The sequence below is a fragment of the Thunnus albacares genome, chromosome 22 (assembly GCF_914725855.1).
Source record: "Thunnus albacares chromosome 22, fThuAlb1.1, whole genome shotgun sequence".
Lineage (NCBI taxonomy): Eukaryota > Metazoa > Chordata > Actinopteri > Scombriformes > Scombridae > Thunnus > Thunnus albacares.
This window is the reverse complement of record NC_058127.1, coordinates 6,611,608-6,629,444: the sequence shown is the minus strand read 5'-3', so window position 1 is coordinate 6,629,444 and position 17,837 is coordinate 6,611,608. Positions and strand designations below refer to the sequence as shown.

Genomic DNA, 17,837 nt, shown 5'->3' with positions numbered 1-17,837 from the left:
ATCGCTGTCACCGCTATAGAGAGATATGGATCGGAGGCCATGATGGAGAAGAGGTATTTTATTTGTCATTGCACAAGGTCCAACAGTTACTTCATGAAACTTTTTTTTAAATTAATGTAATCTTAAATTCTGTCTTTTAGGAGAGAGCTTGGCTGTGGAGTAATGGTAGGCGATTCAACTATCGGAACTGGTGTCGTGGAGAGCCCAATAACAGCCGTGGCAGTCAGCACTGTCTGCAAATGAATCATACAGGTAAATGAGTACAGTATATGAGTGATGTTAATGATAAGGATAAACAGTGAAAAATCTCAACTTTGCTCCAAGATAAAGTGGTATCCACAGTTTCTGGTTTTGGTTTGTGTAGCATTTACTGACACTTGTGGGGTTTTTTTGGTACTTACAGTCCGAAGGTGCTGGGATGATGATCACTGCTACAAACGAAAACCATCTGTCTGTGTCAAGAGGCGCTACTGATTCCTGACATACAGGCGTGGAGTAGCACAAAAACTGGTGGAGGTGTGTTAATGTGCATATTTTCAAAAGCACCTGTTTTTGTGTTGATCAGTCTGATATAACCTGAAGGCTCTATAACTCATATTGTTTCATATTATTATTTCATTTCTATCGCTGTAACGCTACTAAGGACTGAAGCGATAAGTTACGTAAACAGAAGCTGGACTGTTCCTGAAGCCTTATGCCTTTAATAAGAGCAGATTGAATGTGTTTTGAAAGAATGCTTTTAGCAACTTATTCTTGAAAGTGAACAAGAGCTGCAACTAATGATTATTGTCAACTGTTTTCTCGACTAATCAATTAGTCATTTTACTATCATAGAAGACTAAAAAACAGAAAATATTCACATTTAAGAAGCTGGAACCAGAGAATCTGAGCATTTTTCTGAAAAAATGACTCGAAACAATTAATTGATCATCAAAATGGCCAATTAATTTTCTGTCAATCGACTAATTGATTAATCGACTTATCGTTGCAGCTCTAGAGTGAACTGGTCTTTCTTGTCTCATGCAAAAATAAAACGCTCAAGCATTGAAACAAGCTGGTCTGTGACATTGATAATACTGAATACACTAATTATTTGGAGCGCTATGTGGAAATTTCTGTCTTATGGGTAATGACAGTGATGTTACACACTTTTCAAATGTCAAAATGCATATCACTATCACAAAACAGACATACAAATAAAGCAACATCATCCAAACCTTTTGCAGACCTTTGTGTTTGCAAGAGTTTGAAACTGTAGACAAAATTTTTGCTGTTCAAATGAAAAACAAATCATCTTTAAGAACTTGCATGCAAAAGCAGTGATCTTCCTCTTATGTTTCTGCTGTTCATTCAAAATGATTGAATTTCATTGATCACAAGTATAAATTAGATGAAAACAAACTGACATAATGTTCGAGTGAGGAGGGGCATTGTGACAGCCATGATGCAGTGTCCTTTAACAGATAAATACATTTTTTGCACTTTCCCAAGTGATAAGTGGTAATTTTGCAGTTAGCATGATGATGTTTAGCAGGTGTAATGTTTACCATGTTCACCATCTTAGTGTAGTGTGTGAGCATGCTGACATTTACTTTACTAATTAGGACTAAACACAATGTACAGCTGAGAGTAATGGGAATGTCATTGGTTTGCAGGTATTTGGTCATAAACCAAAGTACTGGGCAACTTGAAATAATGACCTGACAATGGCGCTTGATGAAAAGTTAAGGGTTCACCAAAGTAATTACAATTCATCCTGAGGGAGAGATGAATGTGTGTTCCAAATTTTATGGCAATCCATCCAATAGTTATTGAGAAATTTCAGTCAAAGCAAATATGAAATATGGATTCTCTTTGGGTGAAATATTTAACATAACAAGTTGGGATGTTTTAGTTCTCCAAAGCTGACGTAAAGTTTATCTGGAGCTGTCAGCAAATCAAGTCCTGATTTTGGGTGAGAACAACATAATTTTTCAATAGGAAGTAAAATATCTTTGTATGACAAAATAGGCAATGCACTAAAATGATATCAGTACACACAAAAAATAAAGAAATTAAATTATTATTGGACCTGTATATTAAAACACATTTTATAATGTGTTAATAGACTAATAGTGCTAATTGTGTAAAAAAGAAAAAAAGGAAAACAAAAAGTACCTCATTGTGAGAAAAGTAGAATTTTTAATCTTTGAGCAAGATGTTCAACATGAGTTTTGTTGAGCTGCTTTGTATCCAGATTCCTAAGTATTATATTGCTGGCGAAATGCACACATTTAGTCTTTTATGAGTATAGAACAACCTATAAATTTAACATAGAGGCCTGGAAGTCATCAAAAGCAGACTGTAACCTGGGGAGCGCCTGGTCTGAGACAGGATGGTATCATCCACATAAAAATGGACAGTGCTGAGTTGGAAAGTAAATGTTGTTTATGTGTAGGGTAAATAACAGGGGGCCTAATATTGATCCTTGGGGGACACCTTTATCAATAATTTGGGGGCCAAACTAACTTGCAGATGTTCTCATTAAAATCAACTAAGCAATAACCCTGATATAACATTGCCCCAGTACGTTTCTCAGAGGTATGAATGTGTGTATTCAAGGAAAGAGATGTTGATAAATTATTGCATCAGAGTTATTGTATCTTTGCCACATACATTTCAGAGTGAAGAAGAGGGTTTTAGTTATTGCTAAATCTTCTTTAAAGGCTTTTTATACTGAACAGCGGAGTATGGAGTTTGTCTCTTTTCTGCTACAGCATACATATGTGCTCTGTAAATCACATGTCCTGTGTTTTCCATTGAGAAAAAATCCACAGTCCTCGTTTTGAGCAGTCCAGCCCTTCTGTCAGTTTTGTCGCGGATCTATAACATTCTCGAAACTATATACTATAAATGCTCAATTCTATACTATATTGTACTCTATGGAGTATTGTCACCTTCATGATCAAAGTAACAAGTAGCAATGTGTAGTCATGAAAGAGCAAGAGGATCATAGAGACACACTGCTGCTGGTACAGCTGAACAATGGCAGAGATTTACTATGAATTCTTAATAGAAGCAGAAATTTTAATAAGCAGACTGACTGGTTTTGCAAAATGATTCAGAATTTTAAATATTCATTGGTAACATAAACTATTTATATTGTAAAGCTTCAGATTAGTGTTTTTTTGGAAATATTATGACTGAGATGTTTTTACAATCTAAACTTTAAACATTACTGAGTATATCATTGCGCTTGTTATTTATGCGTAGTATCAGTAAGATCTAATTTACTGTGTCCTCAGCTTTATCCATGATTTCGTGGTACAATCTCAATCGTCTTCACAGGCCACAATCCCTTTTATTAACATTTCACACTGTTCACAAGTGTTAGTGACTTGTCTGTTTCCTTATTGAAGGTAGAAGGTAGTCATCTTCAGCATCTTTATCATCTCCACCATGAAGATGCTGGCTGCATCTATGGTTTTTAGTGCCATAATGGCTCTGGCCAGAGCTGATGGTGAGTGTTATTCCCAATTCTTTGAGTTTGGTTGTGTGTATGCTGTGTATACTTCAAAAGTAACGTGGCATGTAGACAAACGCAGCTTCGTTTTTGTCAAGATAGGGTGGCTCAATTTTATTTCACTAACTTTAGGCAGCTTCTATCTGGCTTCCAGCTAAATGTTTTTTTTAATTGTCTCTGATCTGCTGTCAATAGTCATTGAGCTGCAGCTTTGCAGCTGTCCCCCTCCCGCTGCTGGGAAGCTGCACCTTCACTCTCTTTGGTATGTATATATGACTTTGCATTACTTTTAATTCAGGTGTAGTTCCCAGTTGGTAATTTTAGTGTCTCTTGCACTTTGCAGGTATTTTTGAAGCCATGCTGGCCCTTTCCTGGCCCCACACTCCCCGAGCAAATGCTGTTCTGTCTATCTATAGATCTACATTTTTACACATTTCTACAACAGCTGGTTTTGCCTTTTCTTTGCTGATCTGTCATTACATTACTACATCTGCTATTTCTATATAGCTACATTTCTACAACAGCTGTGTTGTTTTTACATTTTCACACCTCTACATATTGATCAGCATCTCTGCAACTGGTTCAGCCCTGTGGCTCTGTTCAGTTAGGAGTGAATTGAAGTGGCCCATGTAAGACACTAAGCAGTGTGTGTTTTTCAGTTTTCTTGTTTTTTTTTTTCTTTTTCTTTGGAGGTTTATTTAAATTTGGAGGACAAATTCACATAGTCCTATTTATTGTTTAGTTATATAAGGTCCCCTTTTCAGTTTGTTGGTGGTTTAGTTGAAGGTTTAGTGATTTTTTTGTAGGTCCTGTGTATCGTGGTTTTGTATAATTAGTATTATTATCATTTCTTTTTTCTCTTTATTTTTTTTCTTTCTTTTGTGCCTTCTCTTTGGTCAGCTGGGTGTGTGTGTTGGTTTTATTTACAGTTGACCATTGGGGGGGACATTTGTATATCATTTGGTCTTAACTGGTTGCAGTGTTGTTTTTGGATTTTAAAGTTTTGAGACTGCCTGTCATTTTAAATTTACATATTGAATAAAATTATTGCTTATATTTAGAATCACTTCTTGGTCAAGTGTTTTTGAGCCTGCATGACCTTTTCTTTTTTTTTTCCTTGGGTCCCAAAGCGGTTAGACTAAAAAATTGAGTGAGGTGCAATTCCTGAGATAGCATAGTTGACACTATTTAAAAAAAAAAAAAAAAAACCCCCCCGCTCTTGCCACATAAGCCTTCAACTTTCTCAGTATACTTTATCTGATAATGATGTCTCAATATGTTTTTTTGAGCCCTCAGTTCCCTTTTTGTGAAAGATGTCAAGATAGGTAATTATATATAAGAGCTGGTCTTTGTCTTGTGAAAGACCTGCACACAGGCAGGCTGAAGCTACAGGCTGAGAAGAGCAGATAATTCCGCACCAGGTGTGATATGAACTCTTATTTTTTTGAACTGACAGTCAATACCAGTCATCTGGTCCGTATAAAAGTATTTATAACATGTTTGTTTCTCTTTACTGAAGGCTATTATCATCTTCAACATCATCTTCACCATGAAGATGCTGACTGTGGCTGCACTTATGTGCACCATTATTGCTTTGACTACAGCTGATGGTGGGTTTTCTTTATAGAAAGTGTTACATATAATTAAAGACATAGAGAAACTGTGTGTATTGTCTCTAAACAGCAACAATCCAGTCAATAACTGTTATGTCAAACTTTCTAGATCCTGCAGAAGCCAAATCCAAGAATGACCAAACAGGTAAGTAGCCTTTAGATTTCAAATATATTGCTCTTTGTAATGATACACCTATTCTTTATTTTTTCTTCTTTTCTTAAATGTTGTTAAATTACCAGTTTGTCTCTGATAAAGGCCATTATGTCACTTTTGTTATGTAATGTTATACTGTGTTGTGTTATGTTATTTTATGTTATAGCATTTTCTCTTATGCCATCAAATTTGATTTTATATCACGATATGAAAATTCAACACATACACACTATATTCTCTAAGTGTCCTCGGTAGAGACAGACCTGGTCAAAAGGACATATGGGTGTTCCTATGGTTGGAGAAGGATCTGTGGCCGCTGTTTCCGCTACGTTGCAAGACCATTGCGTTGGGCTCAAGCTGAGGTAATAAGGTTAACTTTGATTTCATATGCCTACTACTGTTCATGACGTTTCAAAGATACTGCACACTAACCATAACAATTTTAAAAAAGTTTTTAAAGTATTCAATACACAGAAAACCGACTGACAAATTGACAGAAACTACACAGCTCACATCCCCACTATCAAACAACAGACAGGGACCACTGGAAGCACCTAGAAAAAGTTTAATCTTGCTGACATTAACAAATGGTGAGCCTACATTTAGGAATCAGCTGGGTTTTGTTCAGAGTTCAAGGGTGTAAGAATGAGTAATGTAACAACTTACTTTTGCTATTAATGAGTAACATTATAACTTTTTCAATTAGTAATATGTCATGAGTAATTAAAGGGAACTTGCCCAGGGGATTCTAGTGCATTGAAGGTTGCTATGGCTATTGGGATCCCTATTCAACTGGAAAATGGGACAAACAAGCAGCCGAATGAGGAAAATCAGATACTATTTTGTTTGTCAAACATCTGTCTATGTTGTATTCCTGTATTTGTTTCATAGCAACTCCTGTCTCTCTCTCTCTCTCTCTCTCTCTCTTCCTCTTTATCTCCACTCTAGAAAAACTGCCAGGCCATGGGTGGAAACCTTGCATCAGTACATAGCTATCGGGAGTACCGTAGCATTCAGAGGCTGATCGTTCATCGCTGTCACCGCTATAGAGAGATATGGATCGGAGGCCATGATGGAGAAGAGGTATTTTATTTGTCATTGCACAAGGTCCAACAGTTACTTCATGAAACTTTTTTTTAAATTAATGTAATCTTAAATTCTGTCTTTTAGGAGAGAGCTTGGCTGTGGAGTAATGGTAGGCGATTCAACTATCGGAACTGGTGTCGTGGAGAGCCCAATAACAGCCGTGGCAGTCAGCATTGTCTAACAATGAATCATACAGGTAAATGAGTACAGTATATGAGTGATGTTAATGATAAGGATAAACAGTGAAAAATCTCAACTTTGCTCCAAGATAAATTGGTATCCACAGTTTCTGGTTTTGGTTTGTGTAGCATTTACTAACACTTGTGGGGTTTTTTTGGTACTTACAGTCCGAAGGTGCTGGGATGATGATCACTGCAACAAACGAAAACCATCTGTCTGTGTCAAGAGGCGCTACTGATTCCTGACATACAGGCGTGGAGTAGCACAAAAACTGGTGGAGGTGTGTTAATGTGCATATTTTCAAAAGCACCTGTTTTTGTGTTGATCAGTCTGATATAACCTGAAGGCTCTATAACTCATATTGTTTCATATTATTATTTCATTTCCATCGCTGTATCGCTACTAAGGACTGAAGTGATAAGTTACGTAATCAGAAGCTGGACTGTTCCTAAGGCCTTATGCCTTTAATAAGAGCAGATTGAATGTGTTTTGAAAGAATGCTTTTAGCAACTTATTCTTGAAAGTGAACAAGAGCTGCAACTAATGATTATTGTCAACTGTTTTCTCGACTAATCAATTAGTCATTTTACTATCATAGAAGACTAAAAAACAGAAAATATTCACATTTAAGAAGCTGGAACCAGAGAATTTGAGCATTTTTCTTAAAAAATGACTCGAAACAATTAATTGATCATCAAAATAGTCGGCCATTAACTTTCTGTCAATCGACTAATTGATTAATCGACTTATCGTTGCAGCTCTAGAGTGAACTGGTCTTTCTTGTCTCATGCAAAAATAAAACGCTCAAGCATTGAAACAAGCTGGTCTGTGACATTAATAATACTGAATACACTTATTATTTGGAGTGCCATGTGGAAGTTACAAGTAATGACAGTGATGTTACACACTTTTCAGGTCAAAATGCTTGTCACTATCACAAAACAGACATGCAATTAAAGCAACATAATCCAAACCTTTTGCAGACCATTGTTTGCAAGAGTTTGAAACTGTAGACAAAATTTCTGCTGTTCAAATGAAAACCAAATCATCTTTAAGAACTTGCAGACATGCAAAAGCAGTGATCTTCCTCTTATGTTTCTGCTGTTCATTCAAAATGATTGAATTTCATTGATCACAAGTATCAATTACATGAAAACAAACTGACATAATGTTGTAGTGAGGAGTGGCATTGTGACAGCTATGATGGAGTGCCCTTGATCAAGTATTACATTTTTTGTACTTTTCCAAGAGATAAGTGGCAAATTTGTTGTTAGCATGCTGATGTTTAGCAGGTGTAATGTTTACCATGTTGTCCCTCTTAGTTTAGTATGTGAGCATGCTAACATTTACTATACTAAGTAGGACTAAACACAAAATACAGCTGAGACTGATGGGAATGTCATTGGTTTGCAAGTATTTGCTCATGATCAACACTAGATGAAAAGTTAAGGGATCACCAAAGTAATTACAATTCATCCTGAGGGGGATATGATTGTGTGCTTCAAATTTTATGGCAATCCATCCAATACTTGCTGAGAAATTTCAGTCAAAGCAAATATGAACGATCAATTCTATTGAAATATTTAATAGTTTAATAGTTTATCTGGAGCTGTCAGCACATCAAGTCCTGATTTTGGGTGAGAACAACATAATTTTTCAATAGGAAGTAAAATATCTATGTATGACAAAATAGGCAATGCAGACACAAAAAAAACAAGAAAATTAAATTGTTATTAGAACTGTATATTAAAGCACATTTTAAAATGTTTTAATATACTAATAGTGATAATTGTGTGGGAAAAAAGTGCCTCATTGTGAGAAAAGTAGATTTTTTTCATTTTTGAGTAAGATGTTCAACATGAGTTGTGTTGACCAGAGCTGCTGGTGAGTTTATTATTCATAGATTTTTTATTATAAAGAGTAATCTTACCATGTGGGCCACAATAGTAAAAGTGATTTGATTCAGTGTTTCATTTATTGAGAATTTATGGTTTTGTCAAACTGTCCAGCTCTTCTAGAAGCAGAATTCAGTACAATTTAAGTCCCCCACTCCACTCAAAAATGTATTTTAAGTATTGTTCCTTCAGTTGGATGTTTGAGATTCACTGTGCAGTTTTCACATTCATCTGCTGAAAGTGGAAAGTTTATCTGTGCTCAGCTTAAATCTCACATATAGGTACGAGCATGATTTGTGACATCACAACTAGTTTGGAAGCAAATCGTGGTCCAGATGTGGAAACCTAAAACCTCCAGCACACATGAAATGCAAAAATAAATTATAGTTTCTGGATTTTTCAAGGAATGAGGAGATGTAATTTTAAGATTTTTTAACTAATTAAAACTTTCTTAGTGAGAAAACCCGTATCTGTAATACTAATATTACTATTAGAGTATTTTTATTCATATATAGAACATGGTTGGAGGGGATCTTTATGCAAATAGCACAACATTAAAAACACCTTTGGCTGCTATTTGCATATGTTTCACTCTAAAGTAGCCATAATGTGTGTGTCAATACAGGACTGGACAATTAATCAGCCGTGCAGAATTAGACAATTAAATTTATTGCTGAATCAAACCTGAATTATGACTGATTAGTTGGTTAGTTTGTTTATTGACTATTGACTGTTTATGTCCAAATAAGTGGAAACTACATACAAGTCTATCAACTCAAAATTACTAAACAACATGGTCATATTTTCACATTTTTGGGACTTAACATGACTAAGACTCTCTTGTCAGTGTCTATAAATAGTGAACTAAAATCATGTGTGCTCTAACTTTACTCACATCTTGTGAGTCTGAGGACATAATATATGTCAACCAAACATTAACAAACTGAGCTGTTAAGACATATTATTTTTTTCTCATCAACATCCACCACTTTATTAAAATCCAAAGCTCCTTTTTCCACTGCTTTTTCCCTAAGACTGACATGTTTGGGTTTTTGGTTTTTTTGGCTATGTCGGCTTTTATATGCATTTAACATAAAATGCTTGTACAGTTTTTCTGTTTTTCTCTAGGAAAGCATCATGTTGTAAAGAGGTAAGCGTGGGTGTACAAAGTGCAGGTTGAGGCTACAAGAGCACTCTGGGTAAGGATGGGAGAAGATCATGGTTTCAGTTAAATGTTAGATATGTTGTCTTGTGTGTCACTGTAGACTTTTTCCTTTATTAAACCAAGACCAGGATCATTCCTTAACTTAAACTTAAAGTTCTGTATGTGCATAAAGTTAACCATACTTTTTTTTTTTTTCTTTTTGCGAAGAGCCAACACATTCTTACGGAGCTCCCCTGTCACAGGATAAAAAACTTGGTGTGTAAATCCATGCGCACAGATTTGTAAACCGTTTCACAATCTGTGTGCACAGTTTTGTAATCTTTGCCCTCAAATTCACAATCCATGTACACAGATTACATGCCCTCCTCTGATTCAACCGCAGATTTAGCTCTGGGTTTGTATGTTTGTACACATGAAAGCTGTGAAACTCCAAAAACACAAAACTAAATCAATTTAACTGACTAACTCACTATCATTAAATCTGCTGTAAAAATCTAGATAAAAATGAACTTACTGGGTGGATGTGTTCACCGCAGTCCATGCAAGGCAGATCAATTCAGATATAGAAGAGGGCATATAATCCATGCGTATGGATTGCAAATCCAAAGGCACAGTTTAGATATCCATGCGCACAATTTACAAATCAGTTTGGTTTTTTTACCATATGACCCCAGGGGGGCTCTGTACGTTCTCATTCTCAACTCGTCAAATACTGCAGCTTGGTCAGTGGCCCCATGCTTCAATCTATGACGCTCTAAGTGCCACTTTACCATCAGTTATGCACGTGCAGGGCTGTTCAAGAGACATTAATGGTGTGGTGTAGTGTTCCAGTTGAAAATATGCCATTTAGCAGAGTTTGTTGCCACTCTCGACTGGTGCTAAATTACTGTCACAGCCTACTCTCCATGCTCATCCTTATCACTCGTTTCTCTCCCCTTGTTGTGTGTTACCGTTTCTGCACTGTTTACTAAATTATATAATTCAAAAATAGGGTTTGTCTTAAGTCTAGGCTACAGTGAGGCAAAATTACAGGAGATAACAGGCTTATAGGCCACTTTTGGAGGCTCAATGACATTGATAAATATATAAAATGTGCTACGGTTGAGTTCGGCTAATCAACCAACCAATTTTAACATTGTATAACTTAATTCATCTCCGGTGTCAGTGGTCTCATATTAAAGAAACATATTTTTGGCCCATCTTTTTGGAGATATGCAGTCACAACAGTCACAACTTTCTTTTTTCAAATAACACAAACAAACCAGCCGAATGATCATCTATGCCTACATGCAGACAATTTTTATTTCATCGAAAAAACTGTTAACACTGTGTTTTTTGTAAATAAAATGTTTTTGTTCAGTACCTTGCCCACATGTTGCAATGCCCAGATATCATTGTACACAACAACAAATGCCGCGGCTGTTGTTGGCCTAATCTCCAAACAATACTCTGGCTTTGCTTATTGTACAAAAGCTTAAGTACTGTGCAAACAATAATAATTTAGGTGGGTTTCAGATATGACACCACATATTTAAGTTCTTGCATGCAGCGAGGATCATTACATGCTCTAAATTAACTAGCCATACAACACCTCTGCTTAACCAGCTTCACTGACTTCCTGTCACCTACCGAGATGAATTTAAAATTCTGTTCCTTACGTTTAAGGCCCTACATAAACATGCTCCCCCTTACCTCACTGATCTCCTGAACCTCTACATCCCATACCCGCTCACTGCATCGTCTGGCGCTGTAAATCCATTGGTAAATATAGAAGTGCTCTGCTCTCTTTAGGCTGCCATATTCATTGTGACACTGACGCCTGGGACACACTGGATGCGTGAACCTCCGCAGTGCGTGTGCGTCACTGAACTGTTGCGTCTCTCACGCTTGTAGCGTCCACACTGGAAGCGTGTCTGCTGCGGCGCTTCTACCACTGGCGGCCCTATCTTTCTCGTGTTCCCTGTCTATTTCTGCTGAGAATCGTGCGCATCACACAGAGAAAACAGGCGAGACCTTGAATCTCTGGTTGAAGCGACGCAGCAGCCTCACGCAGGCAGTGTGGCCGCTCTAACTTGTTAACATGGGCACCAAAATAAAAAGCAAGAGATTCCGCAACGCACATGTGCTGCTCACGCATCCAGTGTGTCCCAGGGGTGATACTTGTTACATCATTTAATTGATAATTTGATCTTATTGTGATCTAGTGTTTTTTGCTGTTATTTGTGAATTGTATTGTATTTGTATTTTTGTTGTATATGTGAAGTGACCGTGGGTGTCTTGAAAGGCACATTTAAATAAAATGTATTGTAGTAGTAGTAGTATCATTATCATTATTATTATTATTATAATAACCAGGATCCCAACGGGCAAAAAACCCTCCACAGTCAATATTTAAAATGTAATTTACTACACAAACAAAACACAACTGTACAGAGTTGGATGACTTTAGACACATTAGTTAAAATGGGGAAAAATTATTAATACTTATACTTACTTTTGTTCATGTTTTGTTGAGCAGGAGATGGTGAGATGGGTTGATGGGTGCTTGGAGATGAGGGAACAGGAATGAGGGTAAGGGCATAGGTCTCCTCCTCAGAGTCTATTGAAGGATGAGAAGAAGATGGGTAGAGAAAGGTGGAAGGGTGTGGAGGATGAGGTGGAGAGAGAGGGGTGGGAGCTTCTGCCAACTCTGTGCTTGGAGGATCTGAAGTAATACATGTCAGCATATCACTCATGATGACAGCATACTCAAAAGTATAAATCCATAAAAACAGACATTGCCTTACTTTTAACAATGTACTTGTAAAGCCTGCTCATTTTTTCTAAATAGGTTTTCATGGGCCCTTCCCCTCCAGGGCACATGTAGGTGATTGTCTCAGTGGTCATTGTATTCACCCTCTTCTTCTTCTTTCCAATGAACAAAATCGGGTTGTAGCCCAAGGCAGTAAGCTTGCTCACCTGAAATAAACACAATACATTACACAAAATGTTAACATGCCTACTGTAACACATTGACATGTTACATTTTCAAAATTGTATTGGACTGTTACGTGTGCACCAGTGTCTGCTAACAAGGGTGCAATGGATCACAAAACTCACAGTTCGGATTGTATCAAGGATTTGAGTCATGGATCGGATCATTGTTCGGATCAGCAAAAAAAAGAAAAGGGGGAAGACAAATATAACTTTGCTTTTCATAAATTCTGTTAACCACTTACAGCAAGGAACTTTTGCCCCTGGTCTTAAATGAAAACAGCATTCAAGATGTCTAATGCTTAAATAAAATCTTAAAATATATAAAAATATTCAATGCTCAATTGTTAAATTAAATTGTAATATGAGGCATGATATCCTCCTCCTTTAAACATGGTAGTGAATGAAACAATAGCCTGTGTCCCCATTATCAAAACTTGATGATAACTTACAAACATGAACATACGTCTTGTCCTGCAGCTTAGCTTGTTTAACGAGCCACAAAACAAATATTCACCAGGGAAAAGTGCACGGCTAACATCAGTTAGCAGCTAGATAGCTAATTATCCGCTCAGCTGCAGCACATTAAACATCATGTAAACATACCTGCAGATGTCACTTCGGACCCGTTGGATGCTGGTTTGGTCGTTGTTCTTCAGTTCTGTTAGCGACACGCTGTCTGGGCATGACTTGTAGCAACAGCAGTTTGTTTACTTTGTCTTAAACGAGACATTAAATTTTGCAGTTAATCCGTGGTTCACGTGTGTGCCGAACCGTGGGGGGCAATCCGTACGGATCGCGAATCGACTGCGTTCCGTTACACCTCTACTGCAAACACATCTGTAATAATTTCCACAATGTAATTCAGTGAACATATTTTGAGCACATTTTTCAAAGGTTTCTTAAAGAACTGTCTAATGAACTTGAACATCACTAATCAGGCTACTCACAAAACTCAAGATATGCAATTTTCTGCAGTAACTTATTTTGGAGATAAAAATGAAACAATTTCATATTAAGCAAAGGGGGGGGGCGGGGGGGGGGGGGGGGGGGGGATAAATGGCTAAATTCAAGGTTGGAGGTGGCTCACATGACGTGGCAGCACTATATTAAAACGACCTTTCACCATGATCAAGAACTGCACCTGCACTATTTAACAACGTCACATCACAACTAAGTTAATATAGAAAAATATTCATGAGTATACACTTTTCCTGACCACCTATACCCACTAAAAATCAAATAAACATCATGAATGAATTTTAAAAAAATAATTTATTAACTCCTTACCGCCATATAGGCTGAGCCCAAAACTCCGGCACCGTTTCTTCTGACCCCAGTTGCTTGTCCTCACTGCCTTCTCATTTTCTTTAAAATTCTTTCTCTTCAGGAGGCAAACATAATAGCTCACACATGTTTTCCGACTGGCACTGTTGCTTGCTCCATAATCATGGCAGCTTCTTATCCTGGGCTTTGTCATGGCTTAGAGAGCAAAATGGATGAAAAAGCAAATAAGAGTGTGACACATAAAAAGGCACAATGATGTTAAGCTAAGTCACATTTCGGGCAACAGACTGTCTCAATTCAGCTAGCAAGCTAATTAGCATGTACCAATCACCCATTAACTTAGATAACACCAGATTTAGCATGCTTTAGCTAGCCAACAGTAATGTTACATTTTAGCTAACGTTATATCTGTAATATGTTATACATTTATGTACAACAAAATTAGCACTACTGCATCTCTAAACGTAACAAAAGCCTGTTTTCCTGAGTTTCTCGTTTTGTAGTTTACATTTTATTTCGAGTACAAGCTCAAAATCTGTACAATTTCCTGTTTTACCTCCTTCAAGTATAAAGTAGCTCGTGCACCAACGCTATTTTTTCACCATGGCATATTGCGAAGACCCGCCTCTACTCTGCCTGTGATTGGCTCGGACCTCTCCCATACTCCCTCCTCATGCTCAAACCTAACTAGCCAATCAGAGGCAGAGTAGGGCGGGTGTTCACCGAATGTGGGCGGGAAAAAAATAAGGCTTACACCAGAGATTGTGGTCCAAATAGGCCTAAAACGTTACCGTAACATACCTTTTTTCAGTAGAAGAGTTGAGATCTTGTCTTCATACTGGTCATGAGGGCCTTAATATTCTGACACAAAGCCTGTGGCAGTTTCTCCTAACAAAGAGTGATTAACACAGTGTAAATTTTGTAAAAAAAAAAAAAAAAAAAAAAGACAAGACAAGACTTCATGTCAGATAATGTTTATCGTTTTCTTACCATCTGTCCATTCTTTCACTTCTTGCATAAATTCTTTCATGGTGTTCTCTTCCAGTTGAAGTTGGGGTTTCAGGGTTGCCAGGTCCCCCAACTGGATTTTTAGAGCTTTAGAAGTCTAAAATGACAACCAAAATCATTACAATAACCATACAAGCCATTAGAATGCATACATTGTACAGTAAAACAGCAACTCAAGTCACGCAAATGTTGACAAGGCTATAAGCAAGTGCGGAAAGCTGTATGTGCATTTCATTTACCTAGACCAGGCCATAGCAGCAAAATAATAGTTTCTATCTACCTTATGGTATCTGGGAAAGTGAATCAGCCAGGTTTTCACATTTCTGCTGGTTCCTTCTTAACAGACAGAAATGTCAGCATGTCATTGTGTCCTGCAAGTACACAGAGAGGAGTTCTGCAAAAATTCCCTTATAATTTTAGCAATATCATTCATTCTATATACACATGTAGAATTATATAGCACCTGCTTTTGATATGTGCTTAGTGGTGACTGCTATCCTGGAGGGAAAAGCACTACACTGCTCCACAGCCTCCCCTAGTGTGGAACCAGCACCCTCTTTATTGGCTTTGCTCCATCTCACCTGGGGTCCGTTTCACAAAGCAGGTTTAGTGAAAACTCAGAGTCTGTTAACCCTGAAATGAGGGAAACTCTGAGTTTTCCGTTTCAAAAAGGGAGGTAACTCAAACCAGAGAAAGAGGGGTAACTCTAGCCTGTTTCAGAGAGAGAGGTAACTTAAGCTCTTGGTCAGTTACCGTAGTAACAGACTCTATGAACCTAACCTGGTCGGGACCAGGTTTTTCTCAATGAACCTCGAGTTTCTCTCAGTCTCCGCCCTCTTTCAGACCCACACACTCCATTTGATTTCCTTATTCATTCAATCAGCAGGCGAGTTTTGGCGTAGCCTCGTTCTGCCGTCTGTCATTTAAAAAAATCATTAAAAAAATCAGAGTCAGTATATTAGAAGTCCATTAGGCACAGTAGGTGGCGACTTTTTCACTTACATGGCATGTCCTTTTGATAACGATCCCGTGGATGAAGGTGCAGCATTACTGCGCAGAGAATTAAATATTCGTTGAGAGATGGTTATCAGACCGCACATAGATGTTCTTGCATTTCCAGACAATTATCTTTTTGAGACCGTTTCACGTCACAGTCCATCATCTACATACACAACCTAATCCGTCCTTACATTTGCAACATTACCAATCGTAGTCATGCTCTCACATTAACACATTGTGTGTCGCGCTGCGTTTCTTTGCAACGGAAGTTTTTTGTACAGTGTCGGGTCCAGCCACTGGCCTTCCTAAATTCTGGCTTAGGGCCAGCTCCTCTGCCTCCGTTAGAGGTGGCGGTGCTGGACCACCACCCGTTTTACAGACATCTGCCTTCTTTCTGTTAGTTAGTTTTAATAGGATTGATTATTTAACAGAACATGATGTAGATGAGACATCATGACATCAAGACATTTATGTGTGTGAAACCAGCATTATGTTGGGGATAAAACAACTGCACAGTCAAACAGCCACTTAATATTTCCTTTACAATGTAAAACATGATCAAAATGAGGTTCCCCCATGAGATTATGCCGAGGTCTCACCTGTTTGAACAATGTTTTTATATTTCATCCTAAACTGCTGCCAAGTGCGCGTCTCCCTCGCGGGATTGGACCTAAATGAAATAAATTAATAGGCGACCAATCAAGCAGTTTTCCTCTGTAATATTATTGTGATTGCAAAGGACTACATTTAAACTTACGCATTGACCCGAGCAGCGATGTTTTCCCACGCCGTCTCCCTCTCTTTTGCAGCTGCAGCGGTGTTGCACTTCTTTTTGAAAACATGTTCAAACTCGCCGTATTATCGCATTAAGATTTCTAGTTCTAGTGGGGTGAAAAACGCAGCCCTCCTCTTCCCCGTTGCCATGGTGACTCGTTGAATCGGGGCTCCATTGATGCTGGCTTTTTATAGTTGTGGTGCACGCGCTTAACTCCAGGTGAAAATACCCCGAGTTGAATAAACTGACTCAAATCAGCTGTTCTGGAACCGGAAACTCAGAGTTTCCTATCTCAGAGTATATCAACTCAGAGTTCAGGATTAGACTCAGAGTTTGTTGAACCTGCTTTGTGAAACGGACCCCTGGACAGAGGGACACAAACCTCAATATCAAGGGCATTCAGTACAGCAAATACCTCCAGCAAGGCCCCAGTCCCCTTTAATTCAACTAAAGCCTAATCAAAATTCAAGCTGCCATAATATTGAATAGGTTCTTACCTTGCACCATGCCCTACTCTTCCACCAAGTCTATACAGCAGCTCCCTCTGCTGCTTATGTGTTGCACAACAAACTTTGTTTGTTACCATGTTCCCCTGTGCCAGCATGCTATTAACAAGGGAAGGTCTCTTTGCCCTCCCTCTCTCAAAAAAGAGCATTACAAATGCTCCAATCCAAGGAAGCTGGAGGAGCTCTTTGCTCTGGTGCTGCTTCTTCTAACTCATCATCAGAGCCAGTCAAGGAGTGCTGCAGATCTTGCAGCAGATCATATTGCAATATATGGAGTGACTATAAAAGGCCTGAGATTTTTTTTGCCCACTATTTGATAAGTAACGCTAGTGTTCCCACCATTCCCCGTCACTTGACCATCCCCACCCTCCACACCTGTTCCCCATTTCCTCATTACCCCAGTAGTATATATATTGGCCCACTTTCACCCCCCACCAGTTCAATATTGCTACCAACTGAACAAACAGGAAAGTATTCAAGTGGAGATGTTTAAGGCACTGACTCACCTGTAGTTGATGTAATAAATTATTAAAGTATATGTGATGTTAAAGAATTTTGTCTTATTTCTCCCATATGTGCATAGAACATAGTAAGCTATTATCTGAAGCATGTCTGTGTTAGTTTAAACTGTGTAGAAACACTGAAAATGCCACAGCTTGGTTGCATTACAGCTATATTACCACCTGGAAAAGCT

At 38.0% G+C, this 17,837-nt stretch overlaps 3 protein-coding genes across 12 annotated transcripts in view; 2 read left to right on the top strand and 1 right to left on the bottom strand.

Moving 5' to 3' along the window:
• LOC122973385 (ladderlectin-like) overlaps positions 1 to 1,050 on the top strand; it is a 2,531-nt gene extending 1,481 nt beyond the window's left edge. For 2 of the 3 annotated variants that reach the window (XM_044340849.1, XM_044340848.1), the window contains exons 5-7: positions 1 to 53; positions 141 to 252; positions 404 to 1,050. The exon at positions 1 to 53 is cut by the window's left edge and continues 82 nt beyond it. In XM_044340849.1, the coding sequence (XP_044196784.1) occupies positions 1 to 53; positions 141 to 252; positions 404 to 474 (236 nt within the window). In that variant the 3' untranslated portion in view covers positions 475 to 1,050. Of the gene's footprint in view, positions 54 to 140; positions 261 to 403 lie in introns of those variants that run through there. The other variant, XM_044340850.1, reaches the window with a different exon arrangement.
• Positions 1 to 14,935, bottom strand: part of LOC122973384 (E3 ubiquitin-protein ligase TRIM7) — a 40,809-nt gene extending 25,874 nt beyond the window's left edge. Inside the window, exons 1-5 of one of the 8 annotated variants that reach the window (XM_044340843.1) lie at positions 14,846 to 14,935; positions 14,657 to 14,743; positions 13,859 to 14,050; positions 12,382 to 12,553; positions 12,090 to 12,194 (exon numbers count right to left, since the gene is read on the bottom strand). The gene's annotated coding sequence lies outside the window, so the exon portion shown is untranslated. Of the gene's footprint in view, positions 1 to 12,089; positions 12,300 to 12,381; positions 12,883 to 13,174; positions 13,218 to 13,858; positions 14,051 to 14,411; positions 14,504 to 14,656; positions 14,744 to 14,845 lie in introns of those variants that run through there. The other 7 variants (XM_044340840.1, XM_044340839.1, XM_044340846.1 and 4 more) reach the window with 7 other exon arrangements.
• Positions 4,820 to 7,054, top strand: LOC122973386 (ladderlectin-like). The gene is made up of 7 exons (XM_044340851.1): positions 4,820 to 4,923; positions 5,022 to 5,112; positions 5,225 to 5,260; positions 5,513 to 5,631; positions 6,218 to 6,352; positions 6,440 to 6,551; positions 6,703 to 7,054. Exons 2-7 carry the CDS (start codon positions 5,052 to 5,054, stop codon positions 6,771 to 6,773), a joined length of 534 nt encoding a protein of 177 aa, XP_044196786.1. The 5' UTR covers positions 4,820 to 4,923; positions 5,022 to 5,051; the 3' UTR covers positions 6,774 to 7,054.
• Positions 14,936 to 17,837: the final 2,902 nt, after the last annotated feature.